This window comes from Tauraco erythrolophus, chromosome 13 (assembly GCF_009769465.1).
Source record: "Tauraco erythrolophus isolate bTauEry1 chromosome 13, bTauEry1.pri, whole genome shotgun sequence".
Taxonomy (NCBI): Eukaryota; Metazoa; Chordata; class Aves; order Musophagiformes; family Musophagidae; genus Tauraco; species Tauraco erythrolophus.
The window spans coordinates 11721874-11738712 of record NC_141477.1 but is presented as its reverse complement, the minus strand read 5'-3'; the positions used below and the strand labels follow the sequence as shown (position 1 = coordinate 11738712).

Here is a 16839-nt window from a genome sequence, read left to right as displayed (position 1 = left end):
CTGTAACAGTGTGGAAACCCCCACAAATGAGGCAACCCCCTGTCTTTGGGAGGCATTCAGGCAGGCTGCACAGCAGCCCAGCCTGTCCCCAGTTTGTGCGGGCACAGCCAGGCTGTGTGTGTGGACACCCTGAGGTCTTCATCATCTCACACTCGGCATCCTTTTCTCCCACAGGTACCCGATGCCCTGCGGTGCTGCTGCCAAGCGCCTGCCCTGGAGCCCCACTACCTCCTGAAGGCAGCTGGCAGCAACGCTCGGGTGCGTGCCATCGGGGTCCCATCTCTGCCGTGCTCACGCGCCTCTTGGGGAGCCCATGCCCGTGGCCTGACACACACAGGTGGGTACGCGCCCATCCATGTGCTGGAGACAGGGGCTCAGGTATTGAGCTCTGATCTGACTCTTCTTGGTCTAAATTCTCCCAGGTTTTGGGAGCTGTAGCATGGGAATTTTGAAGGTCTCTGGCTTTAGTAGCTGGTATTGCTTTTCAAACCCAGTTGAATTTACAGCCTCCCCAGCATACTGTGGCAGTGAGCTCCAGGGATTAATTGGCTCATGGGTGGCAAAATCCTGCCTTTTCCATGTCTTAAACCTCCTTCCACAGGTGCCCTCCTGTTCTCAGGCGATGCTGGCTCCCTGCCCCATGTCAGGCTGGTTTTAAAGGGCCCCATCACAGTCCCTCTTCCTTTTCTTTCCAGGCTGGAGAGCTCGAGTCTTAGATGGGGAAGATGATGTTTGTGTTTGCCTGCGGAAGGTGTGATCCGGGGTGGGCTTCATATTCTTGGTGGTGCTTCTGGCTATGTCTCACAGGGCTTGTTTCAGGGCAGTCTCTCCCTGCGCAGAAGCTGTCTCTTGTGTTGACCTGTGCGTGTCTGGAGATTGGGGTGCTGGGTCTTTGTTTAGCCATGCTCATGCTGTATTTTCTGTTAATAAGCAGCATTACTTTGGGAATGGTCCCTCTCACCTTCCAAGACACAGCTCTGAGTGCCAGGTCAGGCCAGTCCCACACCCTGCTGGAGGGCTGAACCCCTCTCCATCCCTCTCTGCCACCCCGGGGTATCACAGGTCCTGGAATTTCCACCTGGCCCCCATCCGTCCTTGCCCTCTGCCTATGTTTATCTCTAGCTGAGATACCAGGACCATTTAAAAAGCTGCAGGCTGAGCAGCAGAGAGCTGCGGCTGCTGTCCGGAGCCAGGCTGCACCTGCTGCTTCGTTATTTACAGCTGCCTTTGGCCACTCTCTGGCCTCTCCAGCAGCTCAGCTCTGGCTGTACTGGGGTATGCTGTTTGCCGTCTGCTTGTTCCTGCACTGAAAGCCCGTAGTACTTTTGCCCTCGAACCGTTGCCATCTGGCACTCAACGTCTGTACCAGCAGGATACCTGGTGTACCTGCCAGCTCAGAACAGACCCAGCGCCAACAGTAAAGCTAACTAACCCTTGCTAATCCTTTTGAAGAGCTCTACTGATTTTAAATTGCTTCCTAATATTGACAGCAAATCCAAGCTGGAGCACAGGGAGTAAAGTCCTGGGCCATATGGCAGAGCCATATGCAGGCTGCAGTTCTCTAGGCTGGGTTCATGAAAGACTTCAGCCGTGAAGGCCTGAGTCGTTCTGCTGCCTTTAACATCAGTCGCAGCCAGGCTGGCACCCCTCAGTCCAGCCACCCTCACTTCAACCAGCCATGAACAGCTGCCAAGCCAGGGCCATCAAAAGCCACCTCCATGAGCATTGCGTGTCTGAGCAGCTTTGCAGTGGTCTGGAATTATCTGTTTGCCCTTGCTGGGGACATCTGACATGTTAACATGGTCCAAACAGTGTCTTCCAGGGTGACTGGATGCTTGCTGGGCACAGATGTGCAGGGCTGATGGAGCAGAGACTCATGTTGCGGTGGGTCCCGCGCCAGCCAGCTCTGCCCGCTCTGCTTTTGTCCCCACAAGCCCTGGCAGCTCTGTGGGCTCCGTCTGAGATGGAGACCAGCACACGAGGCTAGAGCTGCCATATGCTCCCCATAAAAACACTTCTTGGCCTATTCCCCAGCTTTTCCTGCTGCTGCCACACGTGCTCAGGATCCCACGTGCCTCGCAAGCCGTTCACCAACTGCAGCCCAGCAGATGGAAGAGCTGGGCTCAGTTTTGCAGCAGGAGAGACAGGAATCCACAGGCTCTGTTTGTTCTCAGGGTGTTCACAGCAGCAGAGGAAGGGGGAGGAGAGCTGGCACCCACCCTTGCAGCACCATCTGTGCAAAGTGCCCCTCCACAAAAAGCTCGAGACCTTTCCGTACCCACTGCCCATCCTGAGGCTCAGCCGTAAGCCCTTCTTCAGCTGCAGGAAGTGTTTCCACTGGTACTGTCCTGTTTAAAGGCAGTTGGAAATGGTGCGAGTGTCCTGGATAGGTGGACACCATCACTCCTCCCAGGCAGGTGGTACTGGTTTGGTCTGGTGGCTTTTCCCGCTAGCAGAGATGGTCAGTCAGCACTAAAAGCACTAAAAACTCACTCCTCAGAGGGAGCAGAGATTTATTACAGTAGGAAAGTAAAAATGTACGTGTCAGCTTTTGAGTAACTCTTGCTCTGCCTTTATCTGTCTTGAGGGGAATGAGGGCTCTGGATTCAGCCCTGCTCTGTAGCACAGAGGTCTGAAGGTGCTCAGGAAGCTGAAGGCACATCCCTTGGTGACATATTGTGGTGGGGAGTGACTGGACAGAGCTGATGTCTCTCTTACCTTGAGCGGCAGAGCATGACTGTATCAGTGACTGAGCTCTGAGCACAGAAGATAAGCACCCAAGCCCCAGGAGGGGGGATATCTTCATGCCATGTTGGTCAAGACACCATGAAGAGCTGGGTGAGGAGCAGACATCCCCCCGCAGGGCACATCTGTGGTGGGCTCCTGGTACTGACAGGCACAGGGGTGGTTCTCCTGGCGAGTCTTTTTACCTTGTGCTGAGCCGTTTTCCTATGGCCTTGTGACTCAGTGGCCTTGTGCCATGGTGGTCCCCGGAACATGAAGGGACACAGTGCATCCTCTCAGGCTGGGGGTGGGCAGTAGGCAGGCACGGACATAGGCAGGGTGGGGGCATAAGACATGAATGGCCATCTGCTCCCTGTGGTGGGATGAGGCCACTGGTCTGTGCCCACCGAGGGCAGTGGCAGGTGTTTTCCAAGCAGCATGGCCCATAACACCAGCCTCTGAGCCTGGGATGGGCCTGGGTTTGAATGCTGATGATGAGGCAGAGCTGCTGAGTTCCAGCTGTTGTTTTATAGACCCAGTTCTCTGCTGCAAGAGCGAGGCTGAGAGATTGCAGCCCAGTGCACTTCTCCAGGAATTAGAAGAAACACAAAAAAACAGGCTTCAGGGAAGCAATGGCTCCTGCGGTCCTGGGGTGCAGCCGAGCTGTAATTACCAGTACTAGGGAGAGCATTACCTACTGCTGCTTCTGGTTTTCTCCAACCTCTTGCTCTGGTCCAGGGCGAGCACAAGTCGTGCCTCAAGCCCAGCATGGGAGAGCTGCCACAGGAAGGACGTTCAGAGCTGCAGCTGGGAGAAGGCAAATCGTACCTGCTGCTGAGCACAGTACTGCTTCTCTGGGAGTGGCTAAGTCCTGCTTACAAGGACACTGGTCCTCTTTTATTTAATTTCTTGGTAATGCTTCTGAAGCATCGAAGTCTTATCAGGAGAGGACCAGCTTAAGAGCCTGGTAAAGGAATTTTATTGTCGGTATCCAGCTCTTTATTCCCCTCTTCCCTTTAACGCTGGACGGCAAACTGGTTGTGGCTGAAATGAGGTGTGCTTTCTTTTCTTTTTGTCCATTTAAGCAGCGAAGATTTCCCCACTAAGCTTTTCTGATGGTAATTCAGCTGCCTGAGAGGCTGCTGCTCCTGGGCATCAGAGCGAGGGGGCTGGGGTGGGGTGTGTGGTTTGAGACCCACTCCCAAATTGCACATAAAAGGACAGATGGCTGTGACTCAGTGAGCAAACTCTTGCCTCGGTTTCTCCAGCACAATCGCACTGAGCTCAGGCACATTTCTGAAGCATCCCAGTGCCTCGAGCCCCGCAGTTCATCCTCATGTTCATGCACTGGGGGGGCTTGTTCAGTGTGGGGGCTGGAGCTGCTGCGGACATTTGAGGGGGAGGGGGCGGGGTATGAAAGTGGGGGGGCATCACCTGGGAAGCCAGCAACTCGGCAGCTCTGCTGTCTCTTGGCAGCCAGCTCCATCTCTGCAAACAGTAGACATTCTCCTCGGCCATACCGAGCGTGCAGAGATGCAGTGCTGCATTCAGTCCCCTTTTCAGCCACAGACAATGGCTTTGGATAGCGTTCGTTTGAGAAAATTGATTGAATTGTGTGGTTTTTTTGTTGTTGTTATTGCTGTTGTTCTTTTAAATGCTCATGGGAGTAGCAGAGCAGCTAATGAGGTGGCGCGTAGCCAGTTGCAGGGGACGTGGTCTCACCTGCACATCCCCGCAGCTGCGCTCTCCTGGTGATGAAGCTGGCCCTGCACCCCACGCCTGCGGATGCTGCATCCCCGCTGGGACCGCTGACGGGTGCAGGACTCCCCCGCCACCCTGGGAGATGCCTACACTCTTCTGCTCCTCAGCAGTTCCCTTCCCTGGGTCTCATTGTTTTACTTCTCCAGCCATGTGCCGCTTCATGAGAGAGGGGAAAGCCACGGGTGCCCATCGGACTGGGAACCTGGAATGGGTCAGGGTGAGCACAGCTCATCCACAGCCAGCGCTGTATCCCTGACACTGGGTGGAGGCACCTGGTTCCCAGAGCCCACCTGGCTCCTATGGGAGACAAGGCAAGAGGCCAGGGCCAGCCTCTGCTTCCTTAAAGGTTATTCAGACAGGTCACCTGGGGATCAGGGCTGGCTTTCCTGGCAGTGATGTGCTCAAGCCCAAAGCTGCTCATGTGCTGTCGCAGAGCTGCAAGAAGCTCCCATCCTCTTTCGGCACCATGTGCCATCCCTCTTCACTCTGCAATGGGTGCCAACATGCAGTGCTGGGAATGGGCAGGGGGTGTTGGAAATGCAGACAGATTGCATTAAATGGATGATGCATCAAATCCTAAACTGATAAGAGACAAAACAATTCATGTGTGGCCAAAAGGCTGGGAAGGATCTTTTTTAAGCAGGCTAAATAGCCTGGACAGGAACAAGCAATGAGCAGCACAGAAACAATGGTGCGTTCATCACACTGTTTTTCTGGTCACAGCTGTGCACGTTGCTATCTGTCTGTGCTGTGCTCCACTGCCATCCCAATGGTGCTGGGATTGCTCCCGGGTAGCAAACTCACAGCCCTGCCAAGCGGCCTGGAGCCACAGCTGGCATTGCTCTGGGATGCCAAGGGCAGGTTTGGCATGACCTTACCCTAGGCTGGGTTTTCCTGGCTTCCGGCTGTTAGTGTTTCAAGGAGTCCTGGGGCTGGCAGTGGAGACTCAGTTGTAGTGCCAGCAGCCATGGCTAAGCCTGCCTTAATCCCAGTTTTTAGACTGGCTGAACTTGTTTCCACTTATTTCTGATATTGTACAGCTGTGTTACATGACATGAAAAAGCCAACCCTTGAGTTTGCTCTTAAATCTCTGCAGAATGGGCAGAGAGATGGCACTCCGGCCATGCCAGGGCTGCCACCTGTTCTGAACCTCGTGGCAGTGGCATCCTTCAGGTAATGGCCACAGTCACACCACCAGGAGTTTATCCCGCACAGGTCTCCCATTTAATGAAGTGAGATGCTGGGACAGGGATGGGACAGCGAGGTGCTGGGAGAGGATGGCATGACTTACCCTTGGGGTGTGTCATCTCCATGAATGTCCCCCTGCCTGAGCTGCTGGTGCTGTGGCAGGAACGGGCACTGAGAGGCACCACTGGGGCTGCGGATCTCCCAGCAAGCTTCCGGGACCCGCAGTGCCAGCGGTGACGCAGGAGGCAGGTGGGATGGGGCTGCCCTCCAGGTCGCAGAGGGCTTGGGATGAGCTGGGAGGGCAGCTGTGATGGGTGTGTGACAGCCTGCCCCTCCGCTCCGCAGCGCAGCCATGTGATGCCGGAGGAGCGTGGTGGCGATGATATGGAATGTGGGCAGCTGCCTTCGGACACGCTCCGACAGGTGACGGTCCAGCGCCACCCCCGCTACGGATTTGGCTTTGTGGCTGGCAGCGAGAGGCCGGTGGTGGTGCGCTCGGTGGCAGCAGGTAGGGTGTGCGGTGGCGGGTCCCTGGACACTGCTGCAGGGTGCCAGGCAGCACAGTGGCACCTTCCCTTGGTGGGACCCCTCCCTGGCCTACCTGTCCCCTCCGTGGGCCTGCGGGATGCCCTCCACAGCCACATACACCGGCAAATGCCTTGGGGGTGCTTGAGACCCTCCTGCTTCCCCCCAGCCCTGCAGCCCCTGGACGCCTGGGCTGACCCTCTCTCCTGGCAGGCGGCCCCTCTGAGGATAAACTCCTGCCAGGAGACCAGATCTTGGCCATCAATGATGAGGACGTGAGTGAAGCCCCCAGAGAGAGATTCATCGAGCTTGTCAGGTGAGGACAACACTCATCCCTCATCACCTCAGGGGACAGGGCTTGTGCCAGGCTGCTGTGTCCGGACTGGAGCCTCGGGGTTCAGTGTACACCCCCAGGCTGCACTGTCACCAGTGGTCACTGTTGGTGTGGGGGAGCCTCAGCCCCAGCAAGGGGAGTGCCTTGGAGCAAGTGCCGTAGCTGTGCCTGGCTGGTCAAGGGGTGGGCAGCACTGGAGGGGCACCCACAGCCATAGTACCGAGCACCCCGAGGAGCCCACGAAGGTCCCAGCCACCATTGGGCTGAGGAGGGTGGAATGTGCCCTCTTGATAGCCAAATGCACGTGTTGAGCTCCACCACCGTGAGGTCCCACCCACCTTCGTTTCTCCTTTCTGTCACAGGAAGGCCAAGGACTTCATCATCCTCACAGTCCTGCACGCCCACCAGGTGAGACAGTCGGGGCTGTGGCCAGCACTGGGGATCCAGAAAGGGATTTAAGTGGCCTTTGGTAGACCGAGGTGGGGTCCCTGGAGGCCCCAGATGACCACTCAGGCAGCTCAGCTGAGGTGTTGGACTGTGTCCCACCACCCCAAGGCCCTTCCAGGCTGTCGGGTCTGAGATCTGTCGCAGCCCCAGAGTCAGCGTGCACACGCAGCCATCTCCCTGTCCTTGTCACTGCCTCGCTGGAGCGAGGAAGGAAGAATATCCCCAAACTCATGTGGTTTGCTGAGGCATCAGGTGTGTCTGCTGATGTGACCCATCATGCCAGAGGCGGCATGGAGGGACATGCCATTGCTGTTCCCAGTGGGCTCGGCAAGGGACTCCTTGGGGAGATGAGCGTGCCAGGCTGCAGACCCCAAGCAGTGGTACTGGCACCACATAGGGATGGTGCACTGGGGTTCAGTGCCCGTGGCACTGGAACAGATTGGACTGTCGTGCAGGCAGCATTGGTGGCAGGGCGTCATTTCTGCTTTACCGAGCCCTTCGATATTGGTGACAGAGATAAGTGTGAGAGCTCCCCTGTGCTCCTCTCCTCCCTGGGAATGAGATGCCACCGCCCAGTGCTGTGCCATCAGGAGGGAGGTGTGTGCCAGGCTCCAAAAAAGTATTTTTCCTCCTGGCCCTGGATGGCCACCAGCCAGGACAGGAAGCTCGGCTACCTTCAGCACCGTCAGACGCACATGGCTCTATGGCACAACCACCTCTGTGCCGCAGCATGTGCAGGCAGAGGCTCCCCCAGCGCCCAGCACTGCCACCAGACATCTCACAGGGCTGCCTGGGGTGCTGCCATCTCCCATCTTCCAGCTACCTGGCTCTTCCCTGCGGCTGCAGACCCACATCTGAGGAGCTCATCTCTCCCGTCGAAGCAGTGCTGGTGCCTCTGGGTGAGCCCTGGCTGTGTCTGCTGGAGCTCAGCCCGCACAGGGGGTGCCAGGCATGCGTGCCTGCTGGGAGTGCAGCCTCCCTGTCACGTTGGGGGTGCTGGTGTGACTGCGGGGGCTGCTGCTTGTCACTCTGGCCCTGCCTGCAGCACTGCATAACCACAGTGAAGGGACTTGATTCCCACCACACCCTGTTTCATGGTTCACTCTGCTCTCCACTGTCATGCTGGCTTTGGAGGGACTTTCTCCCAGCCCAGTGCCTGGCCTTCCCCACGCCACGGCTCCCAGGGCAGGCAGGTGATTTACCCAGTGCTCTCTTTCCAGTCTCCCAAATCTGCTTTCATCAGCGCAGCCAAGAAGGCGAAGCTAAGGTCCAACCCGGTGAAGGTCCGATTTTCAGAGCAGGTGACAGTCGGCGAGACGGACCCAGTAAGTCCTTCCCTGCCTTCCTCTGTGTTTCACCTCCCTGAGGTGTCCCCGGGGCCATGGGGCGGGAGGTGGCCGGAGGCCACGGGGCTCCTCTCCCCTGATTTGGGCTCTGCAGGTGAGAGCAGCCCTCTGGCCCAGCGAGCCACACAGGGCAGGTATCCTTGGGCACACTCCAGGCATTGGGTCAGTGCTGGGGGGAAAATGCTTTGTCCTCCCCTGTCCTTCTGTCTGGAAGGAGCCCCAGAAACTGTCCTTGGAAACCCGATCCCACCTGAGTCCCCCTGGGCAAACAAGGGTGACATTTGGGCAGTGCCAGCACCTGCCCCAAGGGTCTGCAGCTTCCAACCCAGCGCCACAGACTTCGCAGGAGCATCTGTGCGTGCGGTAGGGTGACCAGGGCACTGGTGCGTGGCAATGGAAGTTGTTATGGTGCAGTAGCATTCCAGCCCAGTGCCATTCCCTCTTAGTTGCAGAAAGGTTTTATTAAGCAGCATACAAAAAAAAAAAAAACAAAACAAACGCAAAAAAAAACTGTAAAGCACTTGTAGCAAATTCTATTTTTAAGGAAAATCATTTAAGTAACTCTCTGATCGAAATGCTTCTCGCTAAATAAAATCAGCCTTCACTCAGCTGCCTGCACAGAGCATGTCCAAGGTTGAAGTGGGCTAGGCTTGGGTTACGGGTCAGGAAAGGAGGGGTCAGATCTGAGGCACCTCCTCCATCACCTCCCCTCTGGACAGCTGACAGCCATGGGCATGGCTCTGGGATGTGCCGGACAGGGTGAGATGCTCCATTCCCACCACAGCTGCTGGGAGCTGGGAAGGTGAATCTGTCAGGCAGCTCTGACTTGCTCCAGCTCTGTGCTTCTCCATGGCTCAGCAGAGATGCTGGATTTTCAAGGGAAATGTGCCTCTTAGCACATAACCCCAGAGAACTGGAGGATGCTGTAACTGCTCCATCACTGACACTCATTCTCTCTCCACATCATCTCTCTGTGCCCCCTGTCCTCCTCTCCTGCCCCATTGCCGGCCCCACGTGCCAGGACATGTTGAAGAAAGAAGCTCTCCTCCTCATTCCCAACGTGCTGAAGGTTTTCCTGGAGAACGGGCAGATCAAATCCTTCACGTTCGATGGCCGAACCACTGTGAAGGTGGGCTCCTCCACTCCCCCCACGGCACTGTGGCGCTTCTTCCCTCCCGCCTGCCCGATCCGTTTTTCCTTGTCTCCTGCTTCCTTGCACAAACACCGCAGCGGCACTTGGCTAGCAGCGAACTGTTGTCGTGTGATAGATAGCCCCTCTGCCTCCCTGGCGACATGCTTTGCAGCTGGCAGGGATGGAGTTTTTGTGGTCTTTCTCCCACTCTGAACTGTTATCCTTGCTGTGAGCCTGCCCTCCAGCCAGGATGGGTGCTTCTTTGAGTCCCCCTGCCAGGGGCAGCACTCTGCAGCCCCGCTCTGAAACACCACGGTGTTACCCGAGGTGCTGGGGGTCTGGCTGAGGTCACTTTGTGTGGCAGTGGCTGGTACCATCCAACAGCCCCTCTCAGCACTGCAGAGCCTCATCCTGCACTGGCACGGCCCCAGGTGCCAGGAAGGAGGGAGGGTCTCAGCGGGGTGCCAGCTCCCACCCTGGGAGGGAGCCAGTGCTGTGCACCCAAGCCTGTCCGTGGCGTTTGCAGGACGTGATGGTGACGTTGCAGGACCGCCTGTCCCTGAGACACATCGAGCACTTTGCCCTGGTCCTGGAGTACTCCAGCCCGGAGCAGAGCCACCAATTCCTGCTGCTCCAGGACAAGCAGCCGCTGGCCCACGTAAGCCACTGGGTGCGGGAGGCATTGGGACAGCTGTGGTGGGTGAGTGAGCACAAGGAGGCTGTTCTCCCACCAGTGTGGGGCTCAGCCGGGGTTGTGCCATGGGGTGGTATAACCTTTCCTCGCTTCTGGCATGGTCCTGTGGGCTCAGGGGTGCGAAGGGTGGCCCAAGAGGGAGACGATCAGGGTTTTACCCATCCCACTGTGACGGCACCATGGAGATGCTCTGGTCCAGCCTGGGCAGCTGCAGACAGCATTCATGAACATCCTTGGCATGCCTGGGAGAGCCAGGAAGCTGGGAATGCACGGGACCAGGGACTAAATGGAGGTCGTGGAAAAAGCATTAGCCTCAGTGGCATAAACCCCTGCAGCACCTGGCAAAGCTGTTGCACAAAGGAAGGCTGGGCTCTTCCCAGGATGAAAGGATCAGGTGGTATGTGGAGGAGAAAAATCAAATCCCTTGCCAGGGGTGAGGAGAGGGGGTCTCCTGCCCTGCAGGCAAATATACACGGCTCCTGGGCTCACCGCTCCCCTCTGCTCCTGCCACAGGTTGTGCAGAGGACACACTACCATGACATGAGATGCCTCTTCCGTGTGAGCTTCTTCCCCAAGGACCCAGTGGAGCTGCTACGCCGGGATCCTGCAGCGTTCGAGTACCTGTACATCCAGGTAGGGGACTTGCCCCTCAGAACTAGGAGCTGATGGTGCCCATGGCCCACGCACCTGCCCAGGCTGGGCCCTGTGGTGGCATCCCTCAGGTGGCCGATGCCCTGTCTCCATGGCCGGCTGAGGACACCTCTCCTCCCTCCTGCAGAGCCGCAACGATGTGATCAGAGAGCGCTTCGGCGCAGACCCCAAGCCAGAGGTGCTGCTGGGACTGGCTGCCCTCCACATCTACATCACCGTCTCAGCCACTCGCCCCAGCCAGAAGGTCTCCCTCAAGAACGTGGAGTGAGTCCTCCCTCTCCTCACCCCGCCGCGCAGCCCTCCTCTGTGTCCCCTGCTGTACTCCTGCTCACAACCTCGTGTAACTGGGGCGCTCCCAGCAATGTTTCGGGGTGCTGAGTGAGCTGACCAGTGGCTCACGGACTTGGCAGCAGTGCCACGCAGCCCCAGGTCCCACCATGCACACCGACATCCAGCCACACATGGCAGCCTTGCCAGGTCTGGTGGCAATATTTGCTGTGATCATTTCCATGGGAACCTGGGCTGGTTTTCTGCCTGGCATCCAAGGCAAGGAGAAGGCACTGTGACTGACTAATATCAGCCCATCACCAAGCTGCGCAACCCTGGTTCAGCCCTCCTGCAGCTCCTGGTGTTCTTAAATCCATACGGAGTCTATCTATGCAGGCTGGCCTTGCCCAGTGTGCACAGGGAGGAGGGTGGGAGATGGCACCCTGGGAGGACCCCAAAAGAGGTTTGGGGATTTGCCCTGCATCCGTTAACCTTAAAGGGTGAGTGGGAGCAGGGCTCTGCTGCAGTGTGGCACCGCTGCATTCCCCAGCCCAGTGCTGGTGGCTGTGACACCACCTGGGGGTCCCATCCCCTTGGGAACCCAGGCTGGGGTCTGCCCCTGCTCCCGCTGCAACAACAAGGAAGTGTTGGTGCAGCTCCAGCTCCCTCCGATGGCAAGAAGATGCTCTCGGGCAGCGTCCCTGGTTTCTGGCCTTCTCTGCCCATCGGTGGGATCTCTGGCCTGGCAGCTCAGGCAGGCTTCCCTCCCCACAGGAAGGAGTGGGGCCTGGAGCCCTTCCTGCCCCCCTCGCTCCTGCAGCTCATCAAAGAGAAGAGCCTCCGGAAATCCCTCTCACAGCAGCTTAAAGCCCATCAGAACCAGCCTGGCGGCACCAAGGTGAGCCCAACCCGCGTGGCCACGGCTCAGGGCTGGTGAGGCGGCAGCGTGCCCTCTGCCCCAGCCATCCTATTGTCCCTGGCTGCTTGGGGACTCCTGTTATTGCTGGTTAAATCACCTTGGACGGGAGATAAATCCCGAGGTGACAGCCAGGCAGCTGCTTTTTCTCCTGAATCCACTTCTGAGAGCTGATCTGGATTTTGGGGACTGCAGCGAGGATCAGTAGGGTGAGATCAACCAAGAGCCGGCTCTCAGCTTAGCTGAAGCGGCACACATCAGTTAAGCCTATGTTTATCATTATCTCTGCTTCTGGGCTTGGAAAGGTCTGGAGGAGGCTGCTGAGCCACTGCCTTGGTCCCTGCAGCCATCAGAGCTCCCTGGAGCGGGTTATATATCCCCCAGGAGGGTTATACCTCTTGGGGAGGATTATACATCCCCAAGGGGGTTATACATCAAGTGTCTGGGCTCCTCCCTGGCTGTGCCTCTGCTCTGAGTTACCTCCCAGCATCTGTCCAGGATGGCAGGGGACCGGAGAACCCCTCCACCCCATGTCAAGCCCCCAGGCCTGCTGCCAGCACAGCCCGTGCCCTGAGCTGCCCACCAATGCGCTATGCACCCCTGCTTGAGAGCTCCCAGGTTTGCACCAGTCTCTTGCATTTCTTCCTGTTGTGCTAGTGGTAATCACCCATGTGATGTTTTTTGTCAGGTCTCCACGGCCCAGGCAAAGCTGCAGTACCTGAGGATCCTGAACGAGCTGCCCACCTTTGCTGGGGTCCTCTTCAACACAGTGGGACTGGTACGGTAATTCAGGATGGGCTGGGAGGTGCTTGGCACTGATCCTGAGTGTGAACTGGAGGGGAGAGCCTGGGGAGATGCGGGTCCCACAGAAATTACTTCCATCAGTCTCTTGCTCTGCCCTGCTGGGGTCCTGGCCCATCCAGAAAAGCCTTCAGAGCCTCTACTGACAGTAGATCTCCAGCTCCACAGGGTCAGGGTTGGCTCTGTTCTTGCCTGCCTTTTGGGCAACGAGATGACCTGCTCAATGAAGTCAGAGTAGTTTCAGACACATCCTTATAGCTTGGTCCTGCCGTGGCAGCATCCTGCCATCCATCTTGGAGGAGAGCCACCCGTGGTAAAGGCCACCACATTCCTCGCTTGTCCATAAACAGAATAGCCTGGCTGGCCTTACTGTCTCCATCAGCAGTGGTCCAGCCCGACCACTGTTTGAGAGCTCTCAGGAAGCTGTCACTACCATGGCCCCCTCCTCCCTCGTCTCCATCAGAGGCATCACCACCCCTCATCCAAGCCACCTCACTTTCTCCACAGCAGAAGGAAAGCCACCAAGCCAAACAGGAGAACAGTGGACCCACTAAGCCTCCCTGCTGCCTGGCTCACCTCTCCATCCCTCTTGCTCCACCTCCCATTCAGAGACCTCCATGTAAGAGTCACCTCCTTGCCATCCCTCCCTTTACCCCCACCCAAGGTCTCAGCACTTCCGGGGTTTCCCTTGCTTTGTCTCTCTTGCAGCCTTTGATCTGCTCTGCTTCCACCACACCTCAGAGCTCCTCACCACGCATCTCAAAGGGCTGCTTGTACAAAATCGGTGAAGGCAGACCGCGTGGTGTCTGGTCGGTGCTGGGGCTGAGCTGTCAGAGCTCGCCTCCGACACTGCCTGGGTGTGCAAGCGTTGGGCAACTCACCTCTAGTCAGGGTGCCCTGCCTTTTTTTTTTCATCTTTGACACCAAAGCAATGACTCTGAGCCAGCCTAGGAGTTGAACCACGAGTAAGTGGTAAAAAGCATTCCCTTATTCTCTTCTGCACTGGTCTTCCCAGCTCCTCTTTACCTCCAGGTCTGGCTTGAAGCATCCTTCCTGGGCAGACCAGAGCAAGAAAAATCTCTATTTTCAGTCAAGGCTTTAGTCTTTCTTCTTTTCAAAAATGTATTTGCTTCCCCCTCTGCTTCCTTCTCTCAGAGGCAATGTCAGATCAGGCAGATCTGTAACATGCTCTTACTTTTCTGTAGTGACACCAGCAGGCCTGAATATTTCATGTGGACAGTCAGTTCAGTGCTTTATTTTTAAATAAAACAGTGGCATCCTGCACACCGTTGCCAGCTCTGCAGAGAGGCTCAGAGAGGAGGGTTCATGTCACCAGCTTCAACTGCTGCTCTGCAAAAGCCATCTGGGACCTGGCTGAGCTGCCAACGTGGAGGCTTGGCTCCATGGAGAGAGCCAGGCACAGCCCGTGCAGCCCCAGGGTGTGTATTCACTCCTGTCCATCTGTCTCTCTTTCTCCATGTGCCCATGCTACCAGGATGAGAAGCAGCCAGCCACCACACTTCTGGTGGGACCCCGGCACGGCATTAGCCACGTCATCGACCTGAAGACCAACCTCACCACGGTGCTGTCGGAGTTCAGCAAGGTCAGCAAGATCCAGCTGTTCAGGGAGAACCAGGGCGTGGCCCGGGTGGAGACGAGCATCCTGGATGCCAAGGTAGGCACCAGGGAGAGGGGCTAGTGCAGAGGCTGTGGTTGGGGGTTCGGTGCTCGCCTTTGAGGGGGCTCAGGACACAAGTGCATGTTGGAGCATCTGCTTGGAGATTTCTAGGGACTCAAAAGCCCCTTTCACATTACGGTCACAGGGCGTGTGGTCTGCAGCATCTCCACTGCCTGTCTGGCTCCTTGTGCCATAGAAGACTGACACGGAGGGTGCATGGTGCAGGCATGGTGGTGTTCTGGCCATGACCCAAACACCTACCCAACAGTTTGGGCAGGGTTCTGGAGGCAGATGGGGGTGACAGGCAGGTAGCAAGACTCTTTGGAGGCAGGACAGTGCCTCACCTATGCGCAGGGCTGGAGAGTAGCGGTCCGTAGCCTTACCTGGGCTGGATGCAGGTACTGGAGGGGACTGGTGGGGTTTCATGCATTAGCAGCACTTGTGGAACTTGTCAAGCCAAGCAGGATTGTTGAATGAACTGGAAATGATGGGACAGGGTGTGTCAGGCTCAGAGTACAAGAAGAGATCACTGGATGTCCCTGGACATGGGTGGCCCTGGCTCCAGTAAGCCACCCCGCTCCAGGTATCTTGCCAGCTGCCTCTGTTATCCTCCCCTTCAGCCCACAAAGCAGTCTTTTCACTCCTTGGTGTACATGCCCTCCTGGGCCCTGTATGTTATCATCATGCCATCTCCTGCTAAGGTGTTGCATGGTGCAATGCTGGTTCTGGCAGTCGATCCCCATGGTCACTGCCACCCCTCCTCACCTCTTGCAGTCTCCTATCTCTGGGTCCCAAATCCTTCAAGACTGTGAGCAATACAGTAAGAGCTTTACTGACTTCTTCAGTGTCTGGTCCAGCAGCCACAAGATCCCAAGGAGATCTTCCATTGGCCTTTGCTCAGGTTTTTAATAAGCTGGGACATGTAGCCGTGTGCCTGCTCCAGAGCATCCTCAGTTTCACTGCCTCCCCACGCCCAGCTCTTTCCTGCCCCGTGGGGAAGGACAGAGCTGAGAGGTGGTGATCTGACAGATAAATGCCAAGCCTCATCCTCTCCTCTTCTCCCACCTTGAATTCAACAGGACAGAGTTAGGATCAAGTTTGGACTAAATTACACCTTGGCGGATGCCATGACATCTGGCGCAGCAGAGCTGTGACCACTGTGGGGCATGGAGATGCTGCTGCACAGCAGACAGGGTGTATCTGCACAAGCCCTCCAAGCTTTCAGCTGTTGGTCAGTTTTACTGCCCCTCCATTCATCCCTTTTCTGCCCGAGGCTGATAAAGCTGCACTGCTTTGCTGGCTGCCTCTGTGTTTCCTCATCTCCTGCAAGGTCTCTAAGCCTCAGCCCTCTCTGCAGCCCTTTCCTTGCACTCTATTTCAGCCATAGCCTCACAGATGTAATCATGGTGGGTTTGTTTAGGATTCTCCTGCTACCTCCTCTCCTGGTGGATTTTAGCACTTCTTCCCACCAGGCTCATTAATTCCTCCAAGTCCCTACCCTTCAAAACCCTCAAACCTCCCCCCTTGCATCCTGGGAGGTGGAAGCCCTCCCTGCCCGGCCCTTCCAGATGCCTGGGCTGTGCAGGAGCACACCAGCTCTCCTCCTTACTGCCTGCAGAGCTGGCAGAACCAAGGGATATCATCTGCATTTTGAGTAACCCTTCTGGTTCCTCCTGGTGCCTGCACCCCTCAGATATGTGTGTATAAATCACGATATTAATACATGAGTAATAGGCTGGTCACGAGCCCATGATTGACTGCTGGTGGCTCACTGCAAGCACTCAGAGCACAGTGTGTTCCTGCTGTCACGTAGCTCCACGGCCGTCTTGCCAGCTGCGAGTACTGCACAGCGTTAGCTCTGCTCCACATGGCACTGCTCAGCCCCAGCAGTGCATCCAGCTCACGGTAGGCTGCATGGGCCCCTCTGGTGCTGCCATCCCCTCCCTGGCATGGGAGAGGGCAGTCATGCCCCCCAGCGCAGTCCAGTGCGTGGCTGAGACTGGGCGCAGGAGCGGCAGGTGATGCTGACATCCATTGGCTATAAATTAGGTGGCAATTCCCACGTGGCTTCTCCACACATCCTGCAGTTCTGCTCCCCTCAGCCATGCTCTGCAGCAGTAATCAACTCCGTAAAACCACCTGCTGTAGGAGCAGAGTTTCTCCCGTGTCTCCTCTATCCAGCCTGCCAAGTGCTGGAGAAGAGGCAGCTCGCACACAACTTCCCGCAAACACATGTGCATGCACGATGGCTTTATATCCCTAAGAAATTCCAGGCAGCTGCCTACAGCCACTGAAAGCCTCTCTGCCTGCCTGGAGTGGAGCAAGCATCCCATTTGTGAACCTCAGCAGGCTCAGCAGCACCCTGCCAGGGCAGA

At 56.9% G+C, this 16839-nt stretch overlaps 1 protein-coding gene across 2 annotated transcripts in view; it reads left to right on the top strand.

Moving 5' to 3' along the window:
• Window positions 1-293: 293 nt before the first annotated feature.
• FRMPD3 (FERM and PDZ domain containing 3) overlaps window positions 294-16839 on the top strand; it is a 36031-nt gene continuing 19485 nt past the window's right edge. The window contains exons 1-12 of one of the 2 annotated variants that reach the window (XM_086619588.1): window positions 294-337; window positions 6024-6181; window positions 6412-6514; window positions 6895-6940; window positions 8200-8304; window positions 9347-9454; window positions 9984-10115; window positions 10665-10784; window positions 10930-11066; window positions 11844-11967; window positions 12674-12763; window positions 14282-14461. In XM_086619588.1, the coding sequence (XP_086475714.1) occupies window positions 6031-6181; window positions 6412-6514; window positions 6895-6940; window positions 8200-8304; window positions 9347-9454; window positions 9984-10115; window positions 10665-10784; window positions 10930-11066; window positions 11844-11967; window positions 12674-12763; window positions 14282-14461 (1296 nt within the window). In that variant the 5' untranslated portion in view covers window positions 294-337; window positions 6024-6030. Of the gene's footprint in view, window positions 338-6023; window positions 6182-6411; window positions 6515-6894; window positions 6941-8199; window positions 8305-9346; window positions 9455-9983; window positions 10116-10664; window positions 10785-10929; window positions 11067-11843; window positions 11968-12673; window positions 12764-14281; window positions 14462-16839 lie in introns of those variants that run through there. The other variant, XM_086619587.1, reaches the window with a different exon arrangement.